This window comes from Haemaphysalis longicornis, unplaced genomic scaffold, assembly GCF_048455015.1.
Source record: "Haemaphysalis longicornis isolate Haplotype H1 unplaced genomic scaffold, Haemaphysalis longicornis Haplotype H1 scaffold_9, whole genome shotgun sequence".
Lineage (NCBI taxonomy): Eukaryota > Metazoa > Arthropoda > Arachnida > Ixodida > Ixodidae > Haemaphysalis > Haemaphysalis longicornis.
This window is the reverse complement of record NW_027526460.1, coordinates 29,604,373-29,628,548: the sequence shown is the minus strand read 5'-3', so window position 1 is coordinate 29,628,548 and position 24,176 is coordinate 29,604,373. Positions and strand designations below refer to the sequence as shown.

Here is a 24,176-nt window from a genome sequence, read left to right as displayed (position 1 = left end):
CCATCCCGCCCTGCGAAAGTGGATGTCCAGCAAAGTTGTTGTATACCACTACGATGGTTAAGGAGGAGGGTATGAAATGTTTCTCGTCGTCTCGGCGCGCTTTTCGCTTGCGCTCTGCTAGTGTCACTAGAGAAGGGTGCAGGGTGTCGGAACTCTTTTCTCTTATTGTTCCATGCCACCGCCATGATCATGGGTCAGTTCGCATTCCGTGACATTTGTTTACACTGCGACGGTTCATTCGCGGCGCCACTTTGTTGTTTTTTGTTTTAGTCGGTCACCTCTGTTAGGCTTATCTTGAACTCCCTGCTCGGCGGCTGCGTGTGACTGACGTCGTTCCGACTGCGAATCAAAGATAACGCATGTAACAGCCTTCCAGCAGCAGAAGTATATCCAAAGACGCTGTTTTGCTGCATGTTCAGTAGTGGTGCTAAGAAACGACCCGGTCAAAGTTAACGGTGAAGCCGTATAGATGCGGGAATTTTTTGTCTGCCGCTGTTGACTCGTGTGCCTCAGTGGCGGTGCTCTAATACCTTATCTACTGACGCTACGCTCTGCTTCTCTTGCGGCAAACGCTGGGTCCTTGCTAGTCTGACGCATGAGCTCGGCGTCTTGGGCAAGAACTCCTCTATTCGGTGACACTAGCCCTTCCTAGTTTACAAAGATCATCTGAAAACATAACCTTTAACAGGAACACATGGTTCACAGGTGCTTTGTCCCCATAATCAGGTTTCGATGCTTGTTTTGTGGTTTCTTTAAACGACGTCTGAGCTCTATGATGCATGTCGGAATAGCCTGAAGCATGCGATCGGCGTTTGAGCCTTGGCGCCTTGGTGTATTTGGCCACGAAGATCATTTTTGCCCACGGCGATGAAACTGTTGCGGGGTAGAGGGATACAGCTTTGCTGTGATATATCCCCTGCTGCCACATCACAGTATTATAATGCTGTGGGGAACACTTCAGCAGGTTTTCTTCGGAACGTAGCAACCAGCGCTTTGCTCATTTCTCCCGGTAGTGCCTGGCCACGTGTACAGACAGCACTGACCTTATGCCGGCAGCGAGCGTCGTTGTCGGGCCCCATCATGTCTCCACCGTAATGTGCTGGAAGTAGGGCTGGGTCCATGAGGTCGAGGAGTTTCTCTCTCCAGCCATCTGCAGCGTAAATCATCATCATCATCATCATCTTCAGCATCTTGTTCGTGTAATCCCCCATACATTCTCCCTCAGCACCCCCTCTTTATGAATAATAATGATGATGATGATGATTATGCACGGTGAGGGCCTCTCCCGAAAATTTCCAGTCTCTTCTATCGTGAGCTTGCCTAGGCCATTGTTTTCGCCCCCGAATTTTTTAAGTTCGTCTTTCCATCCAGTCCTTGGTCTGCCCCTACTTCATTTATGGTCCCTTGGTAGCCATTCCGTTAACCGGATGGTCCACCTGATGTCCGACATCAATATTACATTAACTGCCCAACCACACTTCGTTCACTTAGGTCGACCGATAATATTGTCACGAAGACAAGGACGAAGCAGTTGTCTTGAATGAGAAACACGTTTATTGGAGCGAACTTGTGCTCCCCTAACAACTCAAAAGAATACAGAGGCGGCGAAGCAGCGGTCAACAAAGTGACTTGCACAGGCGAGTGTCGTCGAATCGAATGCCCCGGCGTCCGCACTGCAGGCTTTTTATCTTTCGGCGCGCGTGGTTCTCGAAACGTCGATTCACATCGAGAACATAGTAGATCCAAGAAGATTATTCTGTGCTGTTCACGTTAGATCGGAATGCTCTCCCTATCACAACAGATAATACATGCGGCACAGAAAGAAAGAATGGAACACGCGCTTCCCTTGGCGCAGAGATGACACAGACCGGCGCAGCCGGGCGGTAAAAGCAAAACACAAATAAACAAACCCAATGTATGGTTCGCGGCATTACCCCCCCTCTAAGAGTGCATCGACCCGATGCTAACATAAGCGACAGTTCGAACAAATGACAATAAAAGTTCGTCATCGTCCGTAGAAAGGTTTTAAGCGAACCACGTGGACGACTTCAGGCCGCGTGCGTTGTCGTGATGTGCCGGAGTCACCATCGGGGATCACTTCGTAGGTAAGTTGGCCAACACGTCGTAGAATCTGGTAGGGTCCGAAATACAGTCGCAGGAGCTTCTCACTGAGTCCGCGTCGTCGGATGGGAGTCCAAACCCACACACGATCCCCTGGTTGGTACTCGGCGTCTCGGCGTCGGAGGTTGTAGCGGCCCGCATCCACCAGCTGCTGGTCCGTTATACGAACTCGAGCGAGCTGGCGGGCCTCCTCCGCACGTTGAAGATATCCGTGGACGTCGGCGTTGAGGTCGTCGTCTTCTACGTGCGGAAGCATGGCGTCGAGCATCGTAGTCGGCCTTCTACCGTAGACAAGCTCGAACGGCGTCAGCTGCGTCGTCTCCTGGATAGCCGTGTTGTACGCAAACGTGACATACGGGAGCACTTCGTCCCAAGTCTTATGTTCAACGTCAACGTACATTGACAGAATATCTGCGATTGTCTTGTTCAGACGTTCTGTTAGTCCGTTCGTTTGGGGGTGGTACGCCGTCGTTCTTCGGTGATCCGTGTTGCTGTAGCGTAATACTCCTTGCATCAGCTCCGCAGTAAATGCCGTTCCGCGGTCTGTGATAAGGACTTCCGGGGCTCCATGTCGCAGCACAACTTGGCTTATAAAGAACTTTGCCACTTCTTGTGCAGTCCCCCTCGGAAGAGCGGCGGTCTCTGCGCCGCCCTTGGCGCAGAGATAACACAGACCGGCGCAGCCGGGCGGTAAAAGCAAAACACAAATAAACAAACCCAATGTATGGTTCGCGGCAATATCTTCATCCCGAGTTTGTTCCTAATCCACGCTGCTGTTTTGTTATCGTTAAGGGGGCCCCCAGAATTATGCTCCTCATTGAGAAACCCAAAACAGCAGCACCTGCTAAGCCATACGACTGGAACAATTGCGCATAATTCTAAAACCTGGTCGACCACAGCTTTATGACTGCGCGCACCTTTCCGGTATTTTAACCAATCTTCAACTATTCTAGCCACTGAAGGAAAAATCAGCTTGTGTTCGTTTTACCTGACCTACGCGTCACCAGTTCCTTGCGTTTCCCGTGTTTTCTGCCTCAACTAATCCAAGAATTCGTATTTTTGGTGCATAATTGTGTGTTACACACACCCATATTTGTTTGGCTCGTTCAATGTTATGTGACACCGACCTAATGTTTACTTTATAAATAATTTTTTTTCTTCCCTGTGAACATATTAGCACGTGGGAAAGTAGGATGTCTATGTACGGGGGTGAGGTGAGTTGTCAGGTGACAGTCGTTTCGGCGGGCCTGTCACTTGCAACCTTCGGCGTACGCTCGAGCAATCGCCAATTGATGTTCACCAACTGCGCCTTTCACCGACAGATCCAATCGTCAATAGTGTGTGGGAAGCGTCCCCACCGAGCTTTCGTAAGACGCGGACAAGCAATATGTACAGTCATGGGCCAATAGTACGTATGCAAACAAGAAAATATGAACCAGTACATGCAAAATTGAAGAATACGGTTCGTGGAGGTCCAATAATGGCGCGCTATTATTATACTTGGAAAGCCGCATTTCCCAACTTTGTTTTTGTAACCAAGCCACGCGTCATTTTAACTTGAAGGGAAAAAAAAATCGCGCCATTTTTGCGCTCTGGTTTATATCTTTGTGTTTTCGTTTCATTTGTCCGTGAGCTGTACAGGGGTATTCCTAACACCTGCCGTCGTGGGTGCATCGCCCACGTTTCATACCTATAGAAGGATTGATTGATTGTAAGGGTTTAACGCGCCGACGCAACGCAAGCGATGAGGCGCGGCGTAGTGGAGGGCTCCGGATTAATTTTGACCCCCTGGGGATATTTAACGTGCGCCGAAATCTCGTACAGACGGGCGTTTTTGCTTTTCGCCTCCATCAGACAAGCGGCCGCCGCGGCCGGGAATCGAACCCGCGTCCTCGTGCTCAGGAACGCAATGCCTCAGCCACTGAGCCACCGCGGCGGGTATACTTATAGGAAGCACCGAATGCCAACGTAACCACCCTGGAATGCCACGCCGGTGGGGAACAACAATGGGCGAAGTGAGTGGTGGGGATTAAGGCAAAAACCTCATTGGAAGGGGATCTGAAATGGCCTTGGCGTCGGCACGACTGGTGTAAAATTTGGTATGAAAAATTTACAGCAGTTCCACTCCGCGTAAAAGCAGTAATTCGCCAGAGGGGCTGTGGCGCCGTTATCCACTTGTTGCTACCACCCCTCACTCTCTTCCCCTCCCTTTCTCACCCCTCTCTTGATTAATTGAAAAGAAGTTTGTTCAATAAAGTTCAATGTTCGTGCCTTCGCAGTGCTCGCGTGCCTTCTCCTGGGACAGCTGCTATCCTTAACATCTTTTCTTTTCTGTTCTCCATGAAAGAGTACCAGTGGGATTCCTGACCTTTTTGTGCTTGCTTTCATCTCGCACGTACTGGAGCCTTTCTGCGTCATTTTGAACTTGTCTTTTCGGGCGCAGCCCTCTGGCAGCCGTTACCTTGGTTTCGCGGCGCCGGCATTTATGTCCCCCTAACCGAGTGAGCGACCGCAGCAGTGACGGCAGAAAGAAAACGGAAAGGAGCGTCTGGTGAAGGGTGAGGAGGGGCGCGGCACGCGCGGCTATGGCGTCATCTCTCTCCCTGCCTCCCCCTCACTTTTGTTTCATGCGTCGCCACTAAGGCTCTGACACTTTCCCCAGGCGCTGTTCCGTACGCCGCTAATCCAAACCTGCACACCAATCCAATCCAAATCCAAACTTGCTAATCCAAACTTGCGTGCACACTTAAGCGCCGCCTTACGAATATATATGGCTGATGGCGTTAATTGGTGCCTTCTGCGCCTGTCTCTTCGCAGACACGACCATCATAGTAACACCACACACATGTCCATTTTTGCAGCGAAGCTGTGTGTGCCCCGGTTTTCACATATAGCGCGCGTGGATAAATCGGGCTAGTGGGGACATTTTTCGCACCAATGAAATACTGCTCTGCGTGTCCGTTTTCATGGGCTCCGGTGTGACGATTTGGCTGGTGTTTTTCTATATCCCAGCCTAAAGGGCTTTCGGAGAGACATTTTGGCTGGTGTCTTTCACGTTTACGCATGCGCACATCCCCGGGTGCCGGCTATGCATGCACTGGCGGGGGTCAAAGGAGGTGGGCGGGACACGCAGCCGGGCTTCATGCGCTCACCGATGACATATGCCCGTTGTGTTGGCGGGAGTTTTAAACTTGGACGTCTCATGGACTGACCCGACCTGACTGCCCCCTTTGGTGTGTTGGCGTGTCACACAGGCAGTGAGGTGCCTACCGCACGGGAGAAAAACGGACAGTCTCGTGTTTGTCCGCTAGAATAAAAATCTAGTCGTTCCAAGTTTCGTTCAGCTAATTATCCCGGAAGTATGCTCAATCTCGCGTGACAAAAAAAAAAAACCTGTTTTGTTTGGTGCGCTTTTTGGACCAGACCAGTGAAGCTCCACAGAGTCGGAGGGCACATAAATTATTTTCAGTTATTCGCCCCTAAACACAGTATCAGTTTGACCCTATTTTGTTGAGTCATTTTTAGGATATTTGTTATTTTATTTCTTCTAGAAGTCCCGCGCCTGACGTCATGACTCTATAGACCAATTCTTCTATCCTGTTTTTGCAATAAAGGATTGCATGTGGATTTTTAATTAAAACCAAACTGTGAGGTTTGGTTGCGTCGTTCTGTTTCACCCCAAATGGGTCCCAAGTTCCTTGCGCGTTAAGCACCGTTGACAGGGGTGAATTTTGCAACCGGTGGTGGTACTTTTAAAAAGATTTTGCCCATACGCAGTTCTAGTCTTTATACGGTTTTATAGAAGACACATAAACTCTACTACTTATCTTTCCAGCAGAAAAAAGCGGGTAAAAAAATTAGGCCGATCCCCAAAGAATCTCACGTTGCTGGTCAAGGAGGTCGACGCTTGAGTATACACAATGATACATATACGTAAAAAGACCGTCCCGGTGTGCGATGTACCCATTTTAGAATAACTCGTAATACATTCGATTATTCCTTTAGAAAATGAATGATCGAAACAGGGTAAACTAATAACAGGCGATCTCATTTTAAATCCCAGGGAACGGTATTTACGATCATATCAACCCTTCTTTAAAATTTGCGATTTCTTCGATGTTTTGCGAATGGGGTTCATTTGTTTTCCCGTTGTAAAGAACCAAGTTTCTGTTACCGCCCCCCCCCCCCCCCCCTCACACTTCGTGCTTTTCGTGCCTTTCGTGCCTTTCAAATTTTTTGTCTCAAGAGGTTTCCAGACAGACTTTGATTTAATTTCTCGGAGTATGCAACAAAATCCCGGGCCATCTCCGCTGACGTGAAACTTGGCGAGGAGCGAAGCATGCAGTGTATAAGTGTATTCTTGGCGCCTTGGCGTTTTTACCAACGGAGATGAAGCCGTTGAGAGTAGAGGTATACAGCTTTGCTGTGAAAGTCTCGTATCTTTGAGGCACGAAGCGTTCTAGCGCGATGCGTAAACGGGTGTCCCGGTGTTTCTTTTAGTACGCGGTATACGTTCTAGCGCTAGGCGTAAACGAGTGTCCCGGTGTTTTAGTACAGTGACTACATGATACGACGGTTATGATGACGACATGAGTGAATGAATGAATGAGTGAATGAATGAATGACTTTATTTCTCGTAAAGTTTACAAAAACAGTACGACGGACGATTTGGGAAAAAGTTGCTCACAGGCAACTTGACCTGCCCAAAAGCCCGATTGACACACAGGGCAGCAAGACAGCGGGACGAGAAAGAAAAAAAATGATAATAAAAAATCAGAAAAGAAAAAGAAAAGAGAAGTAAAAATAAAAATACAAACAAGAAATCACCAGTACAATGTAATGTACAATGTACAATGAGACGCAGACAGCCCCAGCCCCTGAGGGGCTTCGCCCCTAACAAAACCCTCGTGTTGGCGAAACAGTATCACATGTTTGTGCAGGCTGCGATACGCTTGGGGAGAGTGATGACTCCACTCTGCGCATTTTTACATACACCAAGGCACCGCCACAAAACCGTGGACGTTTGCTCTTACCCTTGCCGAAAATTTTGATTTTGTCCACTGTCCTCTCCGTCAGGAAGGGCCGAATCAATTTCCACAAGATTGGGAAGAAGCCGGGAGCTGCATTGGAAATTGGAAAGTAAATTAGTCGACCGTTAAACAATTCGAGTTTTAGCAGTTCGCGTTGCTCCCTGAAATGCTCGTAAGCACTATGTACGCTATATTGATGCGTATTGTAGGATAGATGTAATTAGGACTACCTTCAGATAACAGACAGATTAGTGGTGTTTATTTATCACTTGCGATAAAAATGTGATGAAGAACCAGAATATGGGTAGACGCGAATGCAACATCAGATTGCTAATATACGCTTCCCGCATCATCACTAACAGTGAAAGTGTAGGTGCCAAGATACTAACGAAAAATGTTACCCTCCTTCTTCACCGCTAAATTATGTAGCGTGGTTATTGAAGCAGAGCTTGAACTGTAAATCTTTTTAATCCGTCACTCCGAAATTTCGAGCCCATTTCTCGTTTTTTTAAAACCCATGACAATCAAAATTTGTTGTGCGGGAAATTGCGTGATAGATTGAGTACGGGTCATATTCAGCGAGAAAATAAGTTATTTTGCTTCGTTGAGTTCTTACACTCATCAACCGTCTACATCCCGTAATCATCCGTACATAACGGCCGGGAGGGACGTCAAATTTGCTCTCATTGAGGGTATCGAAATTACACAAATTTCCTACCTACCTTTTATCAAATGGACAAAGGCTGTTTTAACGATACGGCGTACACCAAATGACGTGAATGCACAAGGTTCCTCAAACAGCAGAACATGTGGCGCTCGCAGCGTAAATCTTGATTTAGTGTTGTAGAATAACGATACTGCCTGGCTGGTCCTTTGGGCTTTGTTGAACCAAGCAATGTTTTCAGAATTATGCAAATTCTCCCCTCCGATTCATAAAGGGGTAGTCATTTGGGCTGCACTGCAACAATTAAAAGTCAGAGTATGCCGTTAATGTCCTTAATAACCACCGTGCTTCCGGCGTGTCTCTTAAAATGTAAGTCTTCTCTATAATTTAACCACATGGGCTTTTCAACATGCGCTGATAGTTCACATACCCGACTGTTTTAGTTTTTCACGCTCCACTAGAAAAGTGGTTTCCCTTCTCTTGAAACGAACCGGTGACCTTGCACGCATGGAGGTCTTATGCTAGCATACGTGACGAAAAACATCAGTAAGAGGTACAGTTTCTGACCCATTTTCTGAACTGTTGTACTGTACAGTAATAAACAGCAATAAATGCCCTTCAACTTTCAAAACTTTAGCCATATGTACGCATCCTGACTTTGTGCTTCGGTCGCAAACTAAATCTGACCCTGCATGAAGGAAGTGCCCAGATAGGACACTGGCGCAAAGCAAGTTTTTTCGAGACATGCTCCTCAGTATCACCCTTTTTTAATTGCGAAACAAGCCGCTACTGTCTGTTGTTCTTGATTACGCCAATAAAGGCCTTGTAGCAAGGGAACTATTGATTTCACCATATTTCCAAATAGTGTTTAAATCACTAACTGGAGTTTTACAATAAATGTGAAACTTTATCACTGATTTAACGGATGAAGCTTTTAAATGTGAAGCCTTTTAAAAGTGTAGTTCACATTCAGGAGAAGGAATCTGCGTGAACCAGTTATTGGCTTGAATAGCACCAAATGGATGCTCTGTAGGCTTTCACTGAACACGAGGGCAAGTTCAAATCGACGCACACACGCACGCACGCGCGCACTCGCACTCGCACGCGCGCACTCGCACTCGCACGCGCGCACGCGCACTCGCACTCGCACTTGCACGCGCGCACTCGCACGCGCAAAGGAATCAAACCCATGTCAGCCATCGATAAAGTCATCTGTCTCTCTCTCTTTCGTACCATTAATGCTATAGCATTTCTCCAGGCACTCTGGAAAATGGTCTTCCATCATCTGAAGCATGTCCGTGATCGCCTTTACAGCTGCACAAAAAAATGTGAAAAAGTCCATAAGCCATTCAAATGTGTGTAGCCGTTCCAAACATACAAAGCTCACAGTAATAGTATCTTGCAGTGCCGTGCATATCAACAGCTGCGGCCCGCCGCTCTGATAACCGAGTGTTTTAGTGGGCAGCACTTTGGCCGCCGCTACTGCTGTTTGGCGGCGGTGATGCCACGGACACGGTGACGGCGTTGTAACCGAGCGAGCGCAGACAGTAAGAAAACTGCGGAAGAAAGTGTGGGGAAAAGGTTCGGTGTTGGGCAGTATGCTGTGCCCGCACGAGACGCTGGTCAGCGCGACCCTTCGAGAAAGGGTGAGGGGGAGGCGTGCGCGTGACGATGATGCGCGTCCACTTCCTAGGACGCAGTTCGCGGTCCCTTCCTGAGACGCACTACGCGCCGCCTACGCAGATCTCGAGGCTCACTATCGCTTCCGTCAAGAGAACCAAGGAGTGCTGCCTCAGCGATGATGCGCGTTCGCTTCGTAAGACTCAATATAGCTGGCCACAAATTTCGCATTAAGGAGCATCGTAATCGCCAGCCACATTTTTGCTCATTGTCACGTACGGAAGTTGATACCCAATTTCATGATTCACAATGCACAAAAAGACGAAGCACAAGAAGTAGGAAATACGAGCGCTTTTTATCAACGTTGTATTTCAGAAAAAGATTGTTTCGTGTTTTTTGCGCTCTGGGAATTATGCATCCAGCCCAGCTTAGCATTGTGTTCAACTAAAGTTTGATTTCTCGAGGGATCATGTATTTCTGAATCGTTTGCGGCATTTGTGGCTATGTATCGACACTTTATTCTTTTTCAGTAATTCGGGCTTCAACTTTCGATGTGTGCCGAATGTCACTTGGATGCTTATTCGCAGTGAAAAGTTAATTTGCATCCTGCGTGCTGAATGTGATTACGGGAACACAACCACCACCACCAACAACTGGCGTGCTTAGAGGCGCCTACGTCAAAATGGGTGAATAGATTAGGCTTCAGGAGAGCAACCATGAAATGATCGCTTCCTCTCGGACGATAGCATCAGAGACAAGACATAGTCCCAGCGTTTTCGAGCAATAACTTTTCTTGGCGTAAACAAATACGTTTACTTTTTTCTGGATTCACCTCTACTTCAAGCGAAGAGTTGATTTCTGATGGAAACAGAACCAATTTGTAAACCCTACCAGGGAACCTCTGAGCTCCCCTTCATCACCACTTAGCACACAAAGATGTTACTTCAGCATCATCCTTTTCTGTACCGAGTATGGGGTATGAGTGGTTCAAAACATGAATTCGCCTATTCATACATTTGTTGCGTAGTGAAATCCCCGTCCCGAAAGACTTCTTGTTCAAGGACTTCCCCTTCACCCCTCTCCACCCCCCTCTCCACCCGAAACAGTGACTATGGCTAGTCAGGGGACGGTAGCTCTTACAACTCACTGTGCGTGTGCGTGCGTGCGTGCGTGCGTGCGTGTGCGTGTTCGAGAGTGTATGTATGCGTGTATGTGTGTTCATAAATATACGTATTACTCTTCAATATATGTTCTTCACTTATATCTAAACCTCTGAAACTTATTTCTTTGCTTCTCAAAAACTGTTCCCACGACGAAAAAAAAAAACAATTGGTTGCTTTGGCATAGCCTATTTGGCGAAGGGTGCATTTTCCAGTGACGATACATTAGACGGTTGAACATTGCTGAAGTTTAGATGAAACGGTGCAGTCAGTGAAAGCAGCTTGGAGAAAACACAACACGATCGGGAAGCGTGGGCCCGCTGATTTTACAGAAATTGTAGCTTACCTTGCCAACTGTACACCTGACGTAGACTAAATCCATCGAAGTCAACCACAAGGTGGTGGGTCTCTAACTCCTTGCCTGTCTAAAAAGAAACATAATACAAAAATCAGGAACAATACATTACCCATCCCATTAAGGAGTGCAGGGTGGTGCAGGGATTTGGTGCACTGTATACATTTAGTCTTGTTGAGTTCTGCACAGAACATTGGTTTTCAAAATACCACCTGTGCACTGATAATGAGCGTATTTATGCTGCAGATGGACTAACAAAACTTGCCTTTCTGAGCCACTGTCGACTATGTCCCACTATGTCAAGCTTCTTTTACGCAAGACACTGACGGCACTAGTTGGAGACGTTCCGATTGCTCATAATTTCCTGAAAAATACCTCCAAAGTTCATTTCTGTATCGAATTCTTGACGGTGGCATGTCAGCAAAGGGAAAATGTACCACGTACAGGATTATCGACAGCTACTAATTGTAGCCCAAACAATTCATTGCAGCATAGAGCCCCATCATGGGCGACTGACTTCGGGATAAAGAATGGCATTCCGCCATTTTGTATCAGCCTTCTGCCGAGTACAGACGCAACGTTTTCATATTTTCAAAGTGTTCTCCTTACTGCGCCATTTTCCTCAGTTTCAGGATAAAGAAAAAATTCCACCATTATAATTTGCAAACGGCCAGCCCGGCATTAGCAAGTAATGTGGCTTTTGTGGGCTTTTGTTGCAATGTTGTCGTGTTGGGAGGAGGAAACTTTGTGATTACATTGGTCGGAAACGCAACGTTCAGTATATCAGATTTTCTGGATGCTATTTTGAAACGTTATTTAGACACCTTGAAACGTAGTGATTGTTGAGAACACCCGCACTTCAATCCTTGAGCTCACCTCAACAGAAGTGGACCTCTTGAGGGACTCTGCGTATTCCAGCATATAGATACAGTGACGCTGCACCACGGCAGGTGTCAGCGCTGCCACGAACGCTTGTGAAAGCACGAGAGATCATGGGGTAAAAAAAATTAGCAGCGATTGAGAGAGTTGCACATGCCAGTTCAATGCCCGATTCGAAGTGAACTGAAGTGCCATGTGATCATACTAAACCACTGGATCGTTCGTTTGAAGAAGTTTTCGAGCTCTCGTAAGGTGTTACAAACACAAAACCAACTAGAGTCTTTGATATCGGGAGACTGGGGAGATAAAACGCTTTGGCACTACACAAGTTTGAGAAAATAATCCGAAATTACAGAACGTGTAAAATGATTTCAACGGCCACTCAATGCACCTTGAACGGTGGCGCCTAAAGTGGTGTGAAAAAATTGCCACACAACGTTTGCATTCAGTGGTAAACGTGAAGTTACTAGGTAATTATAGAGCACACACGAATGCTTGCGACTGAGATTCACGTTTAAAACACTTGCACGAAATAACTTGCGAAGTAGGTAGCCATCGCTCGGGCTAAACGGCCATTTCAGTCGGTTCGCGTTATCATTGCGATATTTCTTTAGTATTTTCAGAGAAATTTTTAACAGTTATATTAGTAAACACGTTAGAAAAGAAATATTGCACGTAGAAACAGCAATAAAAAGGCCCCGTGGCGGCTGGTCACATTCACCTTTCATGTCTATTCCAGCTGGAATTAACCACAACGGACGGCCGTCCTTGCAAGGGTGCAGTAATGCACCTGGAAAGTTCTCTTCCACCACCTGCATACAAGAGAGCAGTGTCAAAGTCCCTTCAACAGATAGAAATCCTAATCAGAAAGCAATTTGCAGAACAATTAAATAAATGACATGCGTTTGATAAACGCAATGGCACTTCGATTAACGAAGCTACTATATGTAAATTATGCAACTGGATGGTTGCCTCAAAACAAATATCGCGTCCATTCAATTTTTTTTCCACAACGTAAGCTACATAAAAGCATCGTGATTTTAACTGCGCCACCAAATATCCACAGAGTTATGTTCAGACGAAGAAAAAGAATTTTTATTTTTTATTCGGGCACCCCTAAAGACTCTCCTTAAGGGGATATTACATAAGGGGAGCACACGAGTCCAAAAAACAACAAATAAAGAGGAATGGGTGTTAACAAAATATAAATTTCTCTAAAATAAATTGTCAGCAGCACAGGAAAGGGAAGCAGCTGCACATGTAAAAATCAATATTCTACAATAAAACCAATTTTTTGGAACATTTCTTCACGACGGAATAAAAAAAAAATACGGCTGAGAATTCTGAATGATAAAGTGGGTCTGGCTGGCAGTTCGATTCTCGTTGTCTGCAGATTTGGGTTGTCGAACTGAATTTACCGAGTGCACGCTATAGAAATCGAACCTGAGGAAACTTGTAGCTGTGCAGCATGTCGTCGACGCCGTTTTCTTTCCGCCACTTGATATCCTGCATAGATGCCAGCAGCAATGTCGGGTTAAAGCTGCATGCATTCGTTTGCGATTCGTGGAGTGTCGTGATTGTACTAAAAGAGCGATTACGCTTGCAAGAGTGGCCCAGTATATGATCGCATGCAGTAAGGCACGCCAATTCGAATGGCACTAAAACCTTTGGCAGACGTTACGATTGGATTTGGTCAAGGATCCGAACTTCTGACGATTGGTAGTGTACATCGTTGCGCAGTTGAGTCAAACCTTAAGGGGGTCTTGGAGACTTCACGATGTGCTTGGTTTACTTTTATTTTCGGTCATTTTACCCGGATAATCCGCAAGAGGTACATACGCTACGTGCCAGATACAAGTGTACGATATCTCCCCATCACGCAATCTCGCAGTGAATAAAATGATGTCAAATCAACGTTGTATGTTTTTTTCTCGAACTGCCTCGATGAAACAGTGAAGCGTACCCTTTGTGTGATGGTCTGCGAAAAGGACCAATATGGTTGGTGGAGGGCATTATGCATCCGAAGAAACATTTTACTGCGAGACAATCATAGCACCTACTTCTCGTATATGTTCTGGGCACGAACTTTGTTGACCTTTGGAAACCACGTCGTTCACATGTTTTATAAGCTGCTTCTTGGATGAGATAGAGAGAGAAAGCTCTTTATTAAAGAAGAAAGCCGAGAGGTTTGCCAGAATCTCTACACCGACATGCTACTCGGCGGGGGAATGGGCAGGGGAGGGTAGAAAAGGCCCTATGATAACAGGGCGGAAGAACGAACACCACAGTGGCCTGGAATCCACTGAAATATCACTTGGTGCCCAATGTCTTTGGCTAGGTGGTGCAAGTAAGTTATTTCACGGGAGGCGTGTTGGTGAATGCTTAGATGGAGCGATCGCTGCGATGCCGTTGCAAGGCTATCTGTGTTTGCCCAGGTGTTTTTAATTAACCCAAATTGAATACTGTAGGGGGCGATGTAATTGTGGGTAAATATTGTTCACTGTGTACTTGGCAATGCTCCCTTTCTTGTATCTCATTCAATGAATTCAATTAAGTCTAGTCTACAACGATGTTGAAAGATACGTCAGGCAAAAGAGCTGCAGAAACAGTTTGAAAGGTCCTGGCCACGTTATACATATAGCAGCATGAAATGAATATAGAAACGCTCGCTACCACCACTAGTCAATTATATCCCTGGAAAGGACAACCGCGGACATTACGAAGATAGAGTATGAGATGATTTTGTATATATGCATACAATGTTCGAGCCAAGGGGTATTTTAAGGCGTGCCACCTTACCGGCGATCAGTCAGAACTCTGAGTACGCGGTGCTGGCGGCCAACGTATCTTATTTGAAGATGCATCCAGTAGTCAAATCAATAGCCAACATCCAAACTGTCTAAAAGCCCAGGCGAATTCATGCGAGTTCATGCGATGAGAGTTACAGTTAGACTAAGCGTCGGCGAGAGAAACAAATATACCAAATTTATTCAGCACGCATACGCCACTAAACGTGTGTGAACTTTACAGACATGAGGGAAAAGAATAGCCACGTGTTTGCTTGTTTCGCTGCAAATGACTTCGACATATGATAGTCTTCTGTCGCTCCTGCGTATTAGCACTCTCGTTTCTCCTTCTCTACGCTGTTATCCTCCACCCTTCCTCCCCCCATAACGGACGCAATCCGTTTACTCAATTCAGTTAGATTTTCCCACATTCGCACTGTTCTCGCGCCGTCTGTTCGAAAATTATTTTGCAATTGCTCTTGAAATAGCTGGGAGGACATCTTTGTTCGGTATTTTAATTAATCTCACCTGGCAGTATCAAAACCAGCCGATGTCTATTTTAAATTAAGAGATCGCTCCTACGTTTTGATATGTACATATGTTTAGCCTCTAATATGTCTGATGTTTTTTTTTTCTGCTGAACAATGTTCATACGTAGAATGCACACCAACAGATTGAGTATAGTTTGGAACCGCAATGCGTATATATGCTTTTTCTTCAAGCATTTTCACTTTTGGCCCGGTGGCTGAGTCGGGTGCGACAGACCTAGACTTAAGTATTAGGTAGCCTAAGAAAGACTACCGTATTTAACACGTTTCAAACATCACTTACGGCGTATGATATTCAAATATTAGAGCCCAAAGCCCCCGCGAAGCACTGCCTGCAGTTGCAAGCATTCGGAGGGCTAAGCAAATGTGCAGTGAGGAATGTACTCACGTTGCGGTACATGCGCTCTGCCTTCGCCACATCGAAGTCTCGTGCTGGGTCCGATCGGGGGCCACATGCGAGAATACTTGAGAATTAGAACACGGACGTGCAGCCACAGTGTTGCCGGTTACGCTGTTGCTTTATGTTGTCCAATAACAAAATACTGATTTCAAATTTAGTGCATGAAGGCCGGGCTCTTAAACAGGAGAAGGGCGCTGAGGCAGGTAAAATGATTTGTATATTGAAAGGCAGCGATTCGGGGCAGCCTTTTGTTCGAATGAGATGGCCGCCTAACAAAAACCAAAATGATGATAATAATGTACAAATGAAGCAGAATGAGCTTGACGCCACTGCATGATGATGGGGATTTGCCGGTGATACAATGAAAGGCTCGCTTGAGGTGCTAATCTGTCATCACACCAATTCCTTTCCCTGGGTGACGGCCGCCCCTCTCGAATAAATAAATATTTCTTCCTTCCTCCTCCCTCCCTCCCTCCCTCCCTCCCTCCCTCCCTCCCTCCCTCCCTCCCTTCTTCCCTCCCTCCCCCCTCTTTCCCTCCTCATTCTTGGTCACGCTGTGTCTAAGACAGCCGGGCTTTCAATATATGCAGATAGGGTCTGCATTGGGACGTCAACGGCAAGTCGCGCGCGCTTCCGTGCGCGGCTAGAGAGCAGCTACTGCACCCACGTAATGCGTTTCCTAGTTTTCTGGTCGAAAAAAATTTGCACAATAAAAATTTGCACAATAAAGAGAAAAAAAGTGCCCGCACGGACGAACGTGCCGCTTCGGTCTGACAGCAATGCAAACACGGTTAGAGGAAGTCATTTAATTGACGCTGAGCATTCGGACGAGTGCTGCAGCTGCGTACCCTAGATAACATTCCTCTAGGAGCAGCACAGCTGCACAAATGTACGACATTAACCCAGCTGCGTTTTTTCGCCGATGCACCGAAAATGGGATCGCCCCGGACTTCGTCTTAACATTTACGAAACTCCTTCCTTCGTTATTTTTTTTTTTTCGCTCCCGTCTACACTCATTCGAATCGTCAGCCTTACTTGTTGCGGCCAATCCACGACCCAAACCTATGCTAGCACCTGAGGCATTGGTTGGTGAACATTTTTGATCGAATCAACTTTGTCGAGCGACGGAAAGAGTGTTTCAGCGCAAAGGGAGAATATCTGGGTTACCAGAAAAGATGTTTAGTGAGATAATCTGGTAGCAGGGGGAGAGAAAAACTTACAGTTATGTTCAAAACGTTTTTTTTAATAAAGTGACGTCACGTTACTTCTGCTCTCTCTTTCCCTCTCCATCTCTGCGTCCATATTCCTCTCTCTCGCCAACTTTTTAACAGAAGAAAGGGCTTGAACTGCAACTTTATTACTCTACCTCGTAAGTCATAGAGCTCACAACAGCTATCTGTTGTAGTTACTTTAACGATTGTTTACTCTAGCTGTTTATTCCAGTGTTTTACTCAACAAGGACAACCTAAGGTGCGTCGTATTCTGCCCCGGTGTATCACAATTTTTACGCTATCAGAAGCTAAAAAAACTATCTAACGTAAAAAAAAAGCTTTACCCCTGTTTTCTTTGAAACGTATTCTGATTTGTAAAGCTTAAGGAACTAATGAATGTTGCATTTTCCTAGAGGGAGCTCCGTAAAGTTTTAACTAGAAGATTTTCAATTCATGCAAATTTCAAAAACTTATTACCTAGCACATTTTTATACGCTTCATATTCCTCGTATTGCACGCATTTGGTCGGAGCAAACAGCTAGCTTTCGGGGCGTGTAAGTCTCCTGACCTGATATCACATCCAATTGTACACAGCCAAAAGCGCACCACCAATATAAACTACCGTAACTGCGCCTATTACCTACGCCCCTAGAGATCGGAGTCCGAAATTTAATACTTGCGAAATCGGGCCTTTGACTCATGTTTGCCGTTAGCAGGAGTGTAAGCCTACGTTCTTAAAGGGATCCTGCAACACTTTCTTCAACTTCTTTTGAAATCTTAAATGCTCGCAGAACGTAGTCACCCAGCACCCCCAGTACTTAGACTAGGGGGTCGCCAAGTACCTGAGCTAAAAATTACTGCTCTATGTCCATTCAGGTAACTTGTAAACTCGCTCAAAAGATTTTTTTCTCTTTCCCGGTCTTAACGTTCTTCGACGGCTCGAATTACGTCACTGAGGCCATGTAACGGCTGTTGGCCGGTTTTCCTTCAGTTTCAGCAATGAACGCTTTTCGATAGCAATGCAAAAAAAAAAAGACAAAAACAAAGCAGAAATGGAAGGCGTATCTGGTGTGACGAGCCAATCCCGCAGTGCCGCTCGGTGCTGGCGATAACTGTAGCTTTCGAAGTGGTTCCAGACACAAGGAAAAGGTTGAAAGCGCTTATCGAAGGTGTTGCAGGGTACTTTTAGCCGCTTTAGCTTGGGGCATGAATACTTCAGCACAAACACTTCTGAGCGAGATAAGGCGTGACCTACCGGAAGTCTGCATTTATCGCTATTGGGCCCTTTAACAAACTGCTCGAGTATACGCTTCCACGCTAACAACAAACAGGTACGCGCGCGTATAATCTTCACTTTGGGGTTCCTATCTTTGAGAGCAGCTCTTTGTTTGTAAACTATAGGCGGCCGACTGATTTCTGTAATCGGTTGCCATTGTCTGTTGCTGCTTGTTGGGGTAGCATCCGACAATAGTGTTCATCGGCTTGTCAGCATCACTTGAGGGCTCGTACACCGGGCAGCTGAGGTAACGTGCACCGGGCAGTTAACCCCCGATCCACCACACCTCATCTTTGCGAAATAAAACACAATTCTCCATATATTAATAACGCTATGAAGCTTGTTTTGAAAGCTTTCCTTTCCGGCCTACGCTAAAATGGTTGGCTGTGCACGCACTATATTATAAATATGTAGGGTTCTAAAACACAATAACCCTGCATGGGTGGGGAAGTTGCATATTACTCCTTTGCCGCTTATTCATGTTTCGACATGCGATGAAAAAGCTGCAGCGCTCAGCGTTACAATTGTCAGCTGACTTACAGCTGACGCGGTCTGCCTTGTATACCTGTTCCCCCTTATCAGCTGTTTCCTGTTCGGTATGCGCTAACTTTCGGCTATGGAAACAAGTTTAAACCGCTATATGGCGCATATAGTAGACGGAAAAATTGCATATGCGTGGCTATTAACGTTATGCGCGCTCGCGCGCTAAGCGGGAACCAATACTTAGCGCGTACAGTGGAGCTCATGCACGCTAAAATCGGGTAATCAAGCTTTGTTAACAACACAGATATTTCCCGAGCTGACACATAAGGCTGCGGATGTGAGCATATTTTGTATTTTAATATTATGAATTACCTAATTGGTTTGGCAGCATATGCGACATGTCAATTTTTGGATATGTCCTTAGTTTTTATATTTACTTATGCATTCTTGCCTTAATTTCTGTCAGATTTGCTGCACAAAGTTTTATTTACTCGTAACCTAACCGCTTCGCTGCGATCAACATGTGTGTCGCCGATTGGAGGGATTTATTTACAGAGTTGAAGTGGCGAACTTCAATTTTATGCCTCCTAAGTCGTGGCTCTGCTCCGTACTACGTTGAAAATCCGTTAGAATAATCTACTTCGACGACTTGGGTGGACAAATGTATCGCTCAAAATTTCAGATACTGGTGTCTTTGAGAGTGCTCTTCGCAAGGTACGTGATGCTCGCTCAGGGCGCAGACTGAGCATACATTCCGAGCCAAAGTTGTAATCGATAACGTTCTTTTTTCTGCTTTGCTACACCTCGTGCGATCGACCTTTCGTAATAAGCGCGACACACGAGGCCTATTTAGGAGCGAATGACTGAATCACGCTCGGTGGTGCCGCGCCGGAGACTTCAGATACTTCCGTACATTGGAGCGCTTCCCCGAACGTTCTGTTTCATTTCGCGTCGACCAACGACTGCGTCCGACTGCATCCACAATATTCCATTATGGCTTTTTTTTCCTTTCATAACATATTTATCTAACGGCGCACTACTATCGGACAATGGGAGTCTACGGTAAAACCGAAACTGGAAAAGGCCAGTAGTGGCGAGTGCGGCGCTGGCGCCATCTGGCAAGGCAGGCCTAACTGCTCGCTCTATATCCTCACCCACTAACAACTATCCCGCCGAAAGTTCCCACCATCGCGTCCACAACTCTCTCTACATGAAGCTGCTCCCCACCGAAAACTACATACCAACACATATCCTCACATTCTTCAGGCCATGTTTATCACACAATACACCGCTACATGTCAACACTGCTCACAATTACGCACACTCTTCCATGGAACAGTTCCCACACACCCATATCTCTTTCACTCCCTACCATTAAACCGCAGCAGTTGGTGGGGCTGCTTACCAGCTCGGCCTTATCCATCCAGCGCATGCTGGTGAAGAGGGCTCATCTCCACAGCAAAAAACATGCTGGACTGAGAAAATTTTGGGGCACAGGGAGAGTGCCCCAAAAATGCGCTTGCTGTTTCACTCACTCTAAAATGCTTCAATAAGACTTTCAGAAACCTTTGACCAGACACTCACCCCGTAACCAGCGAAGCAGGGAGGCATCCGTATCCGTGGGCCTTTTCACGTCTGCCACAGCCTCGCGAAACTGCGAAGTATGCAGCGTGCCAACCAGACCTTTCTTTATGACTACCAACAGCTTTGTCGTATACCCGTACGCAAAGACTCAACAAGGGGGGAATGACAACTGTTTTGGTAGTGTTCGTAAAAAACGGCGAAGGCATTGCCGGAAATAGATGAGGGAACTAAAAGTTACATGAAGACCTCCACCGGCTATGCCGCACCGAACGCAGGGCCCGCAAAGGTCATTTGTGGGTAGAGGGAATAGTGGCGGATGCAACGGCCACGCACTACGACTGCAAATGCACCGTCAGGAATCAAGGTTGTGCTGTTGTTGCTAAATATTTTATTCAAAAAGGAAGTCCGTAGTCCATTTGGGGGAGTTTAGAGGATCCATGGATTAAAGGGGTTCGTAGGGCGTGACTTGGCGGTCCTCAAGAGGCGGCTTGGGTTCTTTCATAGGGGGATTCTTCGGAACTAAATGATTTATTCACTGGTGTAGGGAATCGCTATATAATCGAGGAAAAGATTTGTGCTATCATCGATGATATCATTACCGCCTTCATGATACCACTGTTCCCCCTGATCATTATACCAGCGGCAGCGGTGAGTCATTCTGCTGTACCCTGTGTTTATCCGCTACTGTCCCTCACTAGGACAGTTGCGGGAGTATCAGGACTGTGGACAAAGTAGCGGAAGTATGGAAATTCCAGAAGAAGGAAGTGCTAACGTGCGGCCTGGTAACTCCGGCCGTTCGCACCGCAACTGGCCTTGTCATATCCCCCCACTAAGGACGCAGCTCCCCTTCAACGATCAACAACCGCCCCCCTCCCATCCCTCATCCTTGCCCCTGTCTATGGCGTTGCTTGTTTGTTATCGCATTGCAGTCTACACGCTTTTTGGAATTTTTGCAAGCCGGTTTGGTCTTGCATTGGAAGGCTAGTTTTTACCTCACTTTTCGTGCCGCTTTTTTTTTTTTTCAGCGAATCTAGACGTATCGTTTGGGAGTTTTTGCGTTTGGCGATGACATTTAACAGGAAATTCACTTCTCCAACCTTGTTGTATAAAATCTAGTCTTCCCCCCCATGCTTTGTTTTTTATGAGCGTATTACCGCGCGAATAGTTCTCTAAATGTGTAGTCGGCTAACCACGACTCATTGACGGCTGCTCTAAAACATCGGTTCTAGCTGAGGCGCAGTTTTCGCGGCGCCGAACATTGTGCCGCGAGATAGCAGAAACTGGCAGTCACCCGGCTTCGTAGCCGTTATGGTCTCCAGGAAACAGCCTGGAGTCGATTAGAGCTGCTTTCTTGAGATTCGCTTATTGTGTCGCAACTGTTGTTTTGCCCAAGCGTTGTTGTTTTTTTCTTGCAACCGGCAGCGAATTGGCACGTCTCGCTGACCTTGCGGTCGTTTCTAGCGCTTGCGTCCCTTTCCCCCCTCCCCACCTCTTTACCCGTACTATGTTTCCTTTTCCTTATCAGTGATGCGATATTTGCAGTTCTTCCCTCCCACTTGCGGAAAACAAAAGTACGGAATGCTTGAGGGACCGTAACGTGGATCACTCACTTTTGCGGTTGTGTGGTTTCTTCGCTTCCGTGTTGACCATACGTTCTCCAAACTTGGCGGTACTTTTGTACGGCATTTGATTAATTTTATTTAATAAGAGCGTTCACAGTTGAACGCGGTTAAACCGCGTTTTTCGAGCTATAGCTTGGTCTTCGCGCCGAAAGCGTGCAGTGAACGCGCACACAATTGCAGCGGAAGACCAAAAACAAACGTAGCTCGACGCAGTCGCCGGTCTATAGGTGCGAACGCGCAGTGAGCTTTGGAAGGAACCAGCGCCTCGTTGTATCATTTTCTGGTGGCACGCGCCCTTACTGACCGTGAAAAGCCGGTATAAACCCACATATTTCGATACCCTTGTTACACACAGTTTCTACATATGGAGGTTGATGATAGCGCATATGGCAGCGGGGTAATCGACATACTCCGGTCGGCGCAATATGCGCAGCTGCCACAAACGGTCACAGGCATGCACCGCGCGGCGAGGACAACCTTACTGCCAGTCCTTCACTTCTTTTCTGCTGCTGCTGCGCCTCGCAAACATTCAAGCGTTCGAGGCCGTTGTACCCGTACTCTCTATTCCAAGTATTTGTTGGCATCAGTGACTGCCATAGCTTGTCCGAAGGCTTGAACGAAGGCTCGGGCTTCTCAGCACCGCCACTTCGCAGTGCAGATGTCTGTCTTCGCGCCCCGTTCGCTACTCGAGTCACAGCGCACTTCGCAGCTCGTTCTGAAGGTGCCAGGAGTAGTCGAAAGTTCGTGAGTGCGGTGGCTCGGTAACTGGAAGCAACGAATAATTCTGGGGTGCTTAGGAACGGGTGGCTCTTATGCCGAGTCGTCGTCCCAACGGTCGCTGTATCTCGTTAGCTTGAAGGACTTCTCAGTTCTTTTACTCTCGCCCGCGAGATAATCATTGGATGGGCAATAAATCCACAGTCCTGGCCTTTTTTTGTACTTGCCCAAGTCAGTGCCGGTCACGTGGCATTCGTTCAACTTGTAGCTTTTCTCTTCCACCGGTGCCTCAACTTTCATTGCAATTTTAGAAGGGCGGAGCATCGTAATAGTGGCATGAAGGACAGAAGATCCGGCAGAGCAGATGCACCTGGCTTCAAATTTTAAATTTATCGAATTTTTTCCTGCGTTCTCAGCAACTTTTATTTCTATTTTCCTTTCTTTTTATGAAGCAAGCAAGCTTCCGAACAACCTGCGAATAAAATATCTCGCACATTTTATAACTAACAAAAACTAGGAATTACAAAAACAAAAAGGTCGGTACCCGTCCAAAATAGACGTGAAAATAGCATTGAAGACTGCGTAATAATATTACCCACCTTGTCAAGAGCGGCCTGTTGGCGCACGCTCAAGCCGCCCAGGTATCCGCTCATCGTCGAACGGCTGTCGTCGCTGCCGCTGTTGCGAACCGTTCGACCGGCAGCAGCCTTCGCGTCCGCCTTCGGCAAACGTCGCGCAAACGCCGCTCCGGTCACGTGTGCGCCACGGTCCGCTCAGCGCACGATAGAGCGGCAGGCGTCGCCACGCGCTCTTCGCGGTTGGCCTCGCTCAGATCATCGGGACCGATAGTAGACCGTCCAACACCGCGTTGTCAGTTTAGAGGAATGGAGGGAACAAAAAAAAAAAAAAACTTTCATGTTTGGAGGCATCGCCGGTATTCACCGAGCCATTTCGATAGCGTGAAACAAGGATGCACTGGTCTTGGAGGGAAAATAATTTCCCCTCTACCCTTCTCACCTGAGTAAACAGCCACGCTGTTGAAATACCAAAGACAGCATTATTACAAAATGATTTAGAAATGCTCTTTGAATAGCAAGTTGGCAATAACAAAACACAACTGTTTATAATTTCCGATTCAACATTCATCTGAATTAATTGCCCTGGTGGAGCTTGTGTGGATTACAGTTTTGCCACAGCAAACAAACATGCGACTGTTCGTTACACTGCGGATTTTTTATGCTGCTCGAATGGCTCATCAGCGGCGGCTTCATGAAATTTGTATCAAAACTGCGACTTATAGCTATTCGTGATACGTGCTAAAATAAAACTTCGCACTGTTGTTTTGGTTGTAGCTCGTGCAGTCCGACGTCATATAAGTTGCACCGGGATAGTTCCCGTAAAATGCGAGTATACAGCTGTATTCTGTAAGTACACTCTCCAGGTAGAAGCCCTTGTATTGAAAGCAGTCCGGATTGACGGAACTACATGGTGCACTAAGTAAACATGACCAGTAAATGAATCTTGGAATAATTACAGAGTCGTCTCAGCACCCACTTGCATAATAATTTTTTACAAGATATCCACATTAGATTAGGAGTTAAGAGCATTAGCGATAAAGTCGGCTTTGCTGCCAAGAGGTTTCGGCTGAAAGACCCCGACGCCGAGGAATCTCAGCGAGTGAACGCTGTACAGCTTCCCCGTAGTGTCCACGGGCTCCTTC

The 24,176-nt window shown here is 46.6% G+C and overlaps 2 protein-coding genes across 9 annotated transcripts in view; one reads left to right on the top strand and one right to left on the bottom strand.

Moving 5' to 3' along the window:
- LOC144151429 (SEC14-like protein 2) overlaps positions 1 to 23,241 on the bottom strand; it is a 29,629-nt gene extending 6,388 nt beyond the window's left edge. The window contains exons 1-10 of one of the 2 annotated variants that reach the window (XM_077682477.1): positions 23,056 to 23,241; positions 20,118 to 20,187; positions 15,552 to 15,595; positions 13,273 to 13,335; positions 12,551 to 12,641; positions 11,827 to 11,921; positions 10,942 to 11,020; positions 9,049 to 9,129; positions 7,155 to 7,241; positions 1,044 to 1,150 (exon numbers count right to left, since the gene is read on the bottom strand). In XM_077682477.1, coding sequence (XP_077538603.1) covers positions 1,044 to 1,150; positions 7,155 to 7,241; positions 9,049 to 9,129; positions 10,942 to 11,020; positions 11,827 to 11,921; positions 12,551 to 12,641; positions 13,273 to 13,335; positions 15,552 to 15,595; positions 20,118 to 20,187; positions 23,056 to 23,109 — 771 coding nt within the window. In that variant the 5' untranslated portion in view covers positions 23,110 to 23,241. The remainder of the gene's footprint in view (positions 1 to 1,043; positions 1,151 to 7,154; positions 7,242 to 9,048; positions 9,130 to 10,941; positions 11,021 to 11,826; positions 11,922 to 12,550; positions 12,642 to 13,272; positions 13,336 to 15,551; positions 15,596 to 20,117; positions 20,188 to 23,055) is intronic. The other variant, XM_077682478.1, reaches the window with a different exon arrangement.
- LOC144151427 (SEC14-like protein 2) overlaps positions 1 to 24,176 on the top strand; it is a 273,494-nt gene that overhangs the window by 111,266 nt on the left and 138,052 nt on the right. The window lies entirely within an intron of this gene.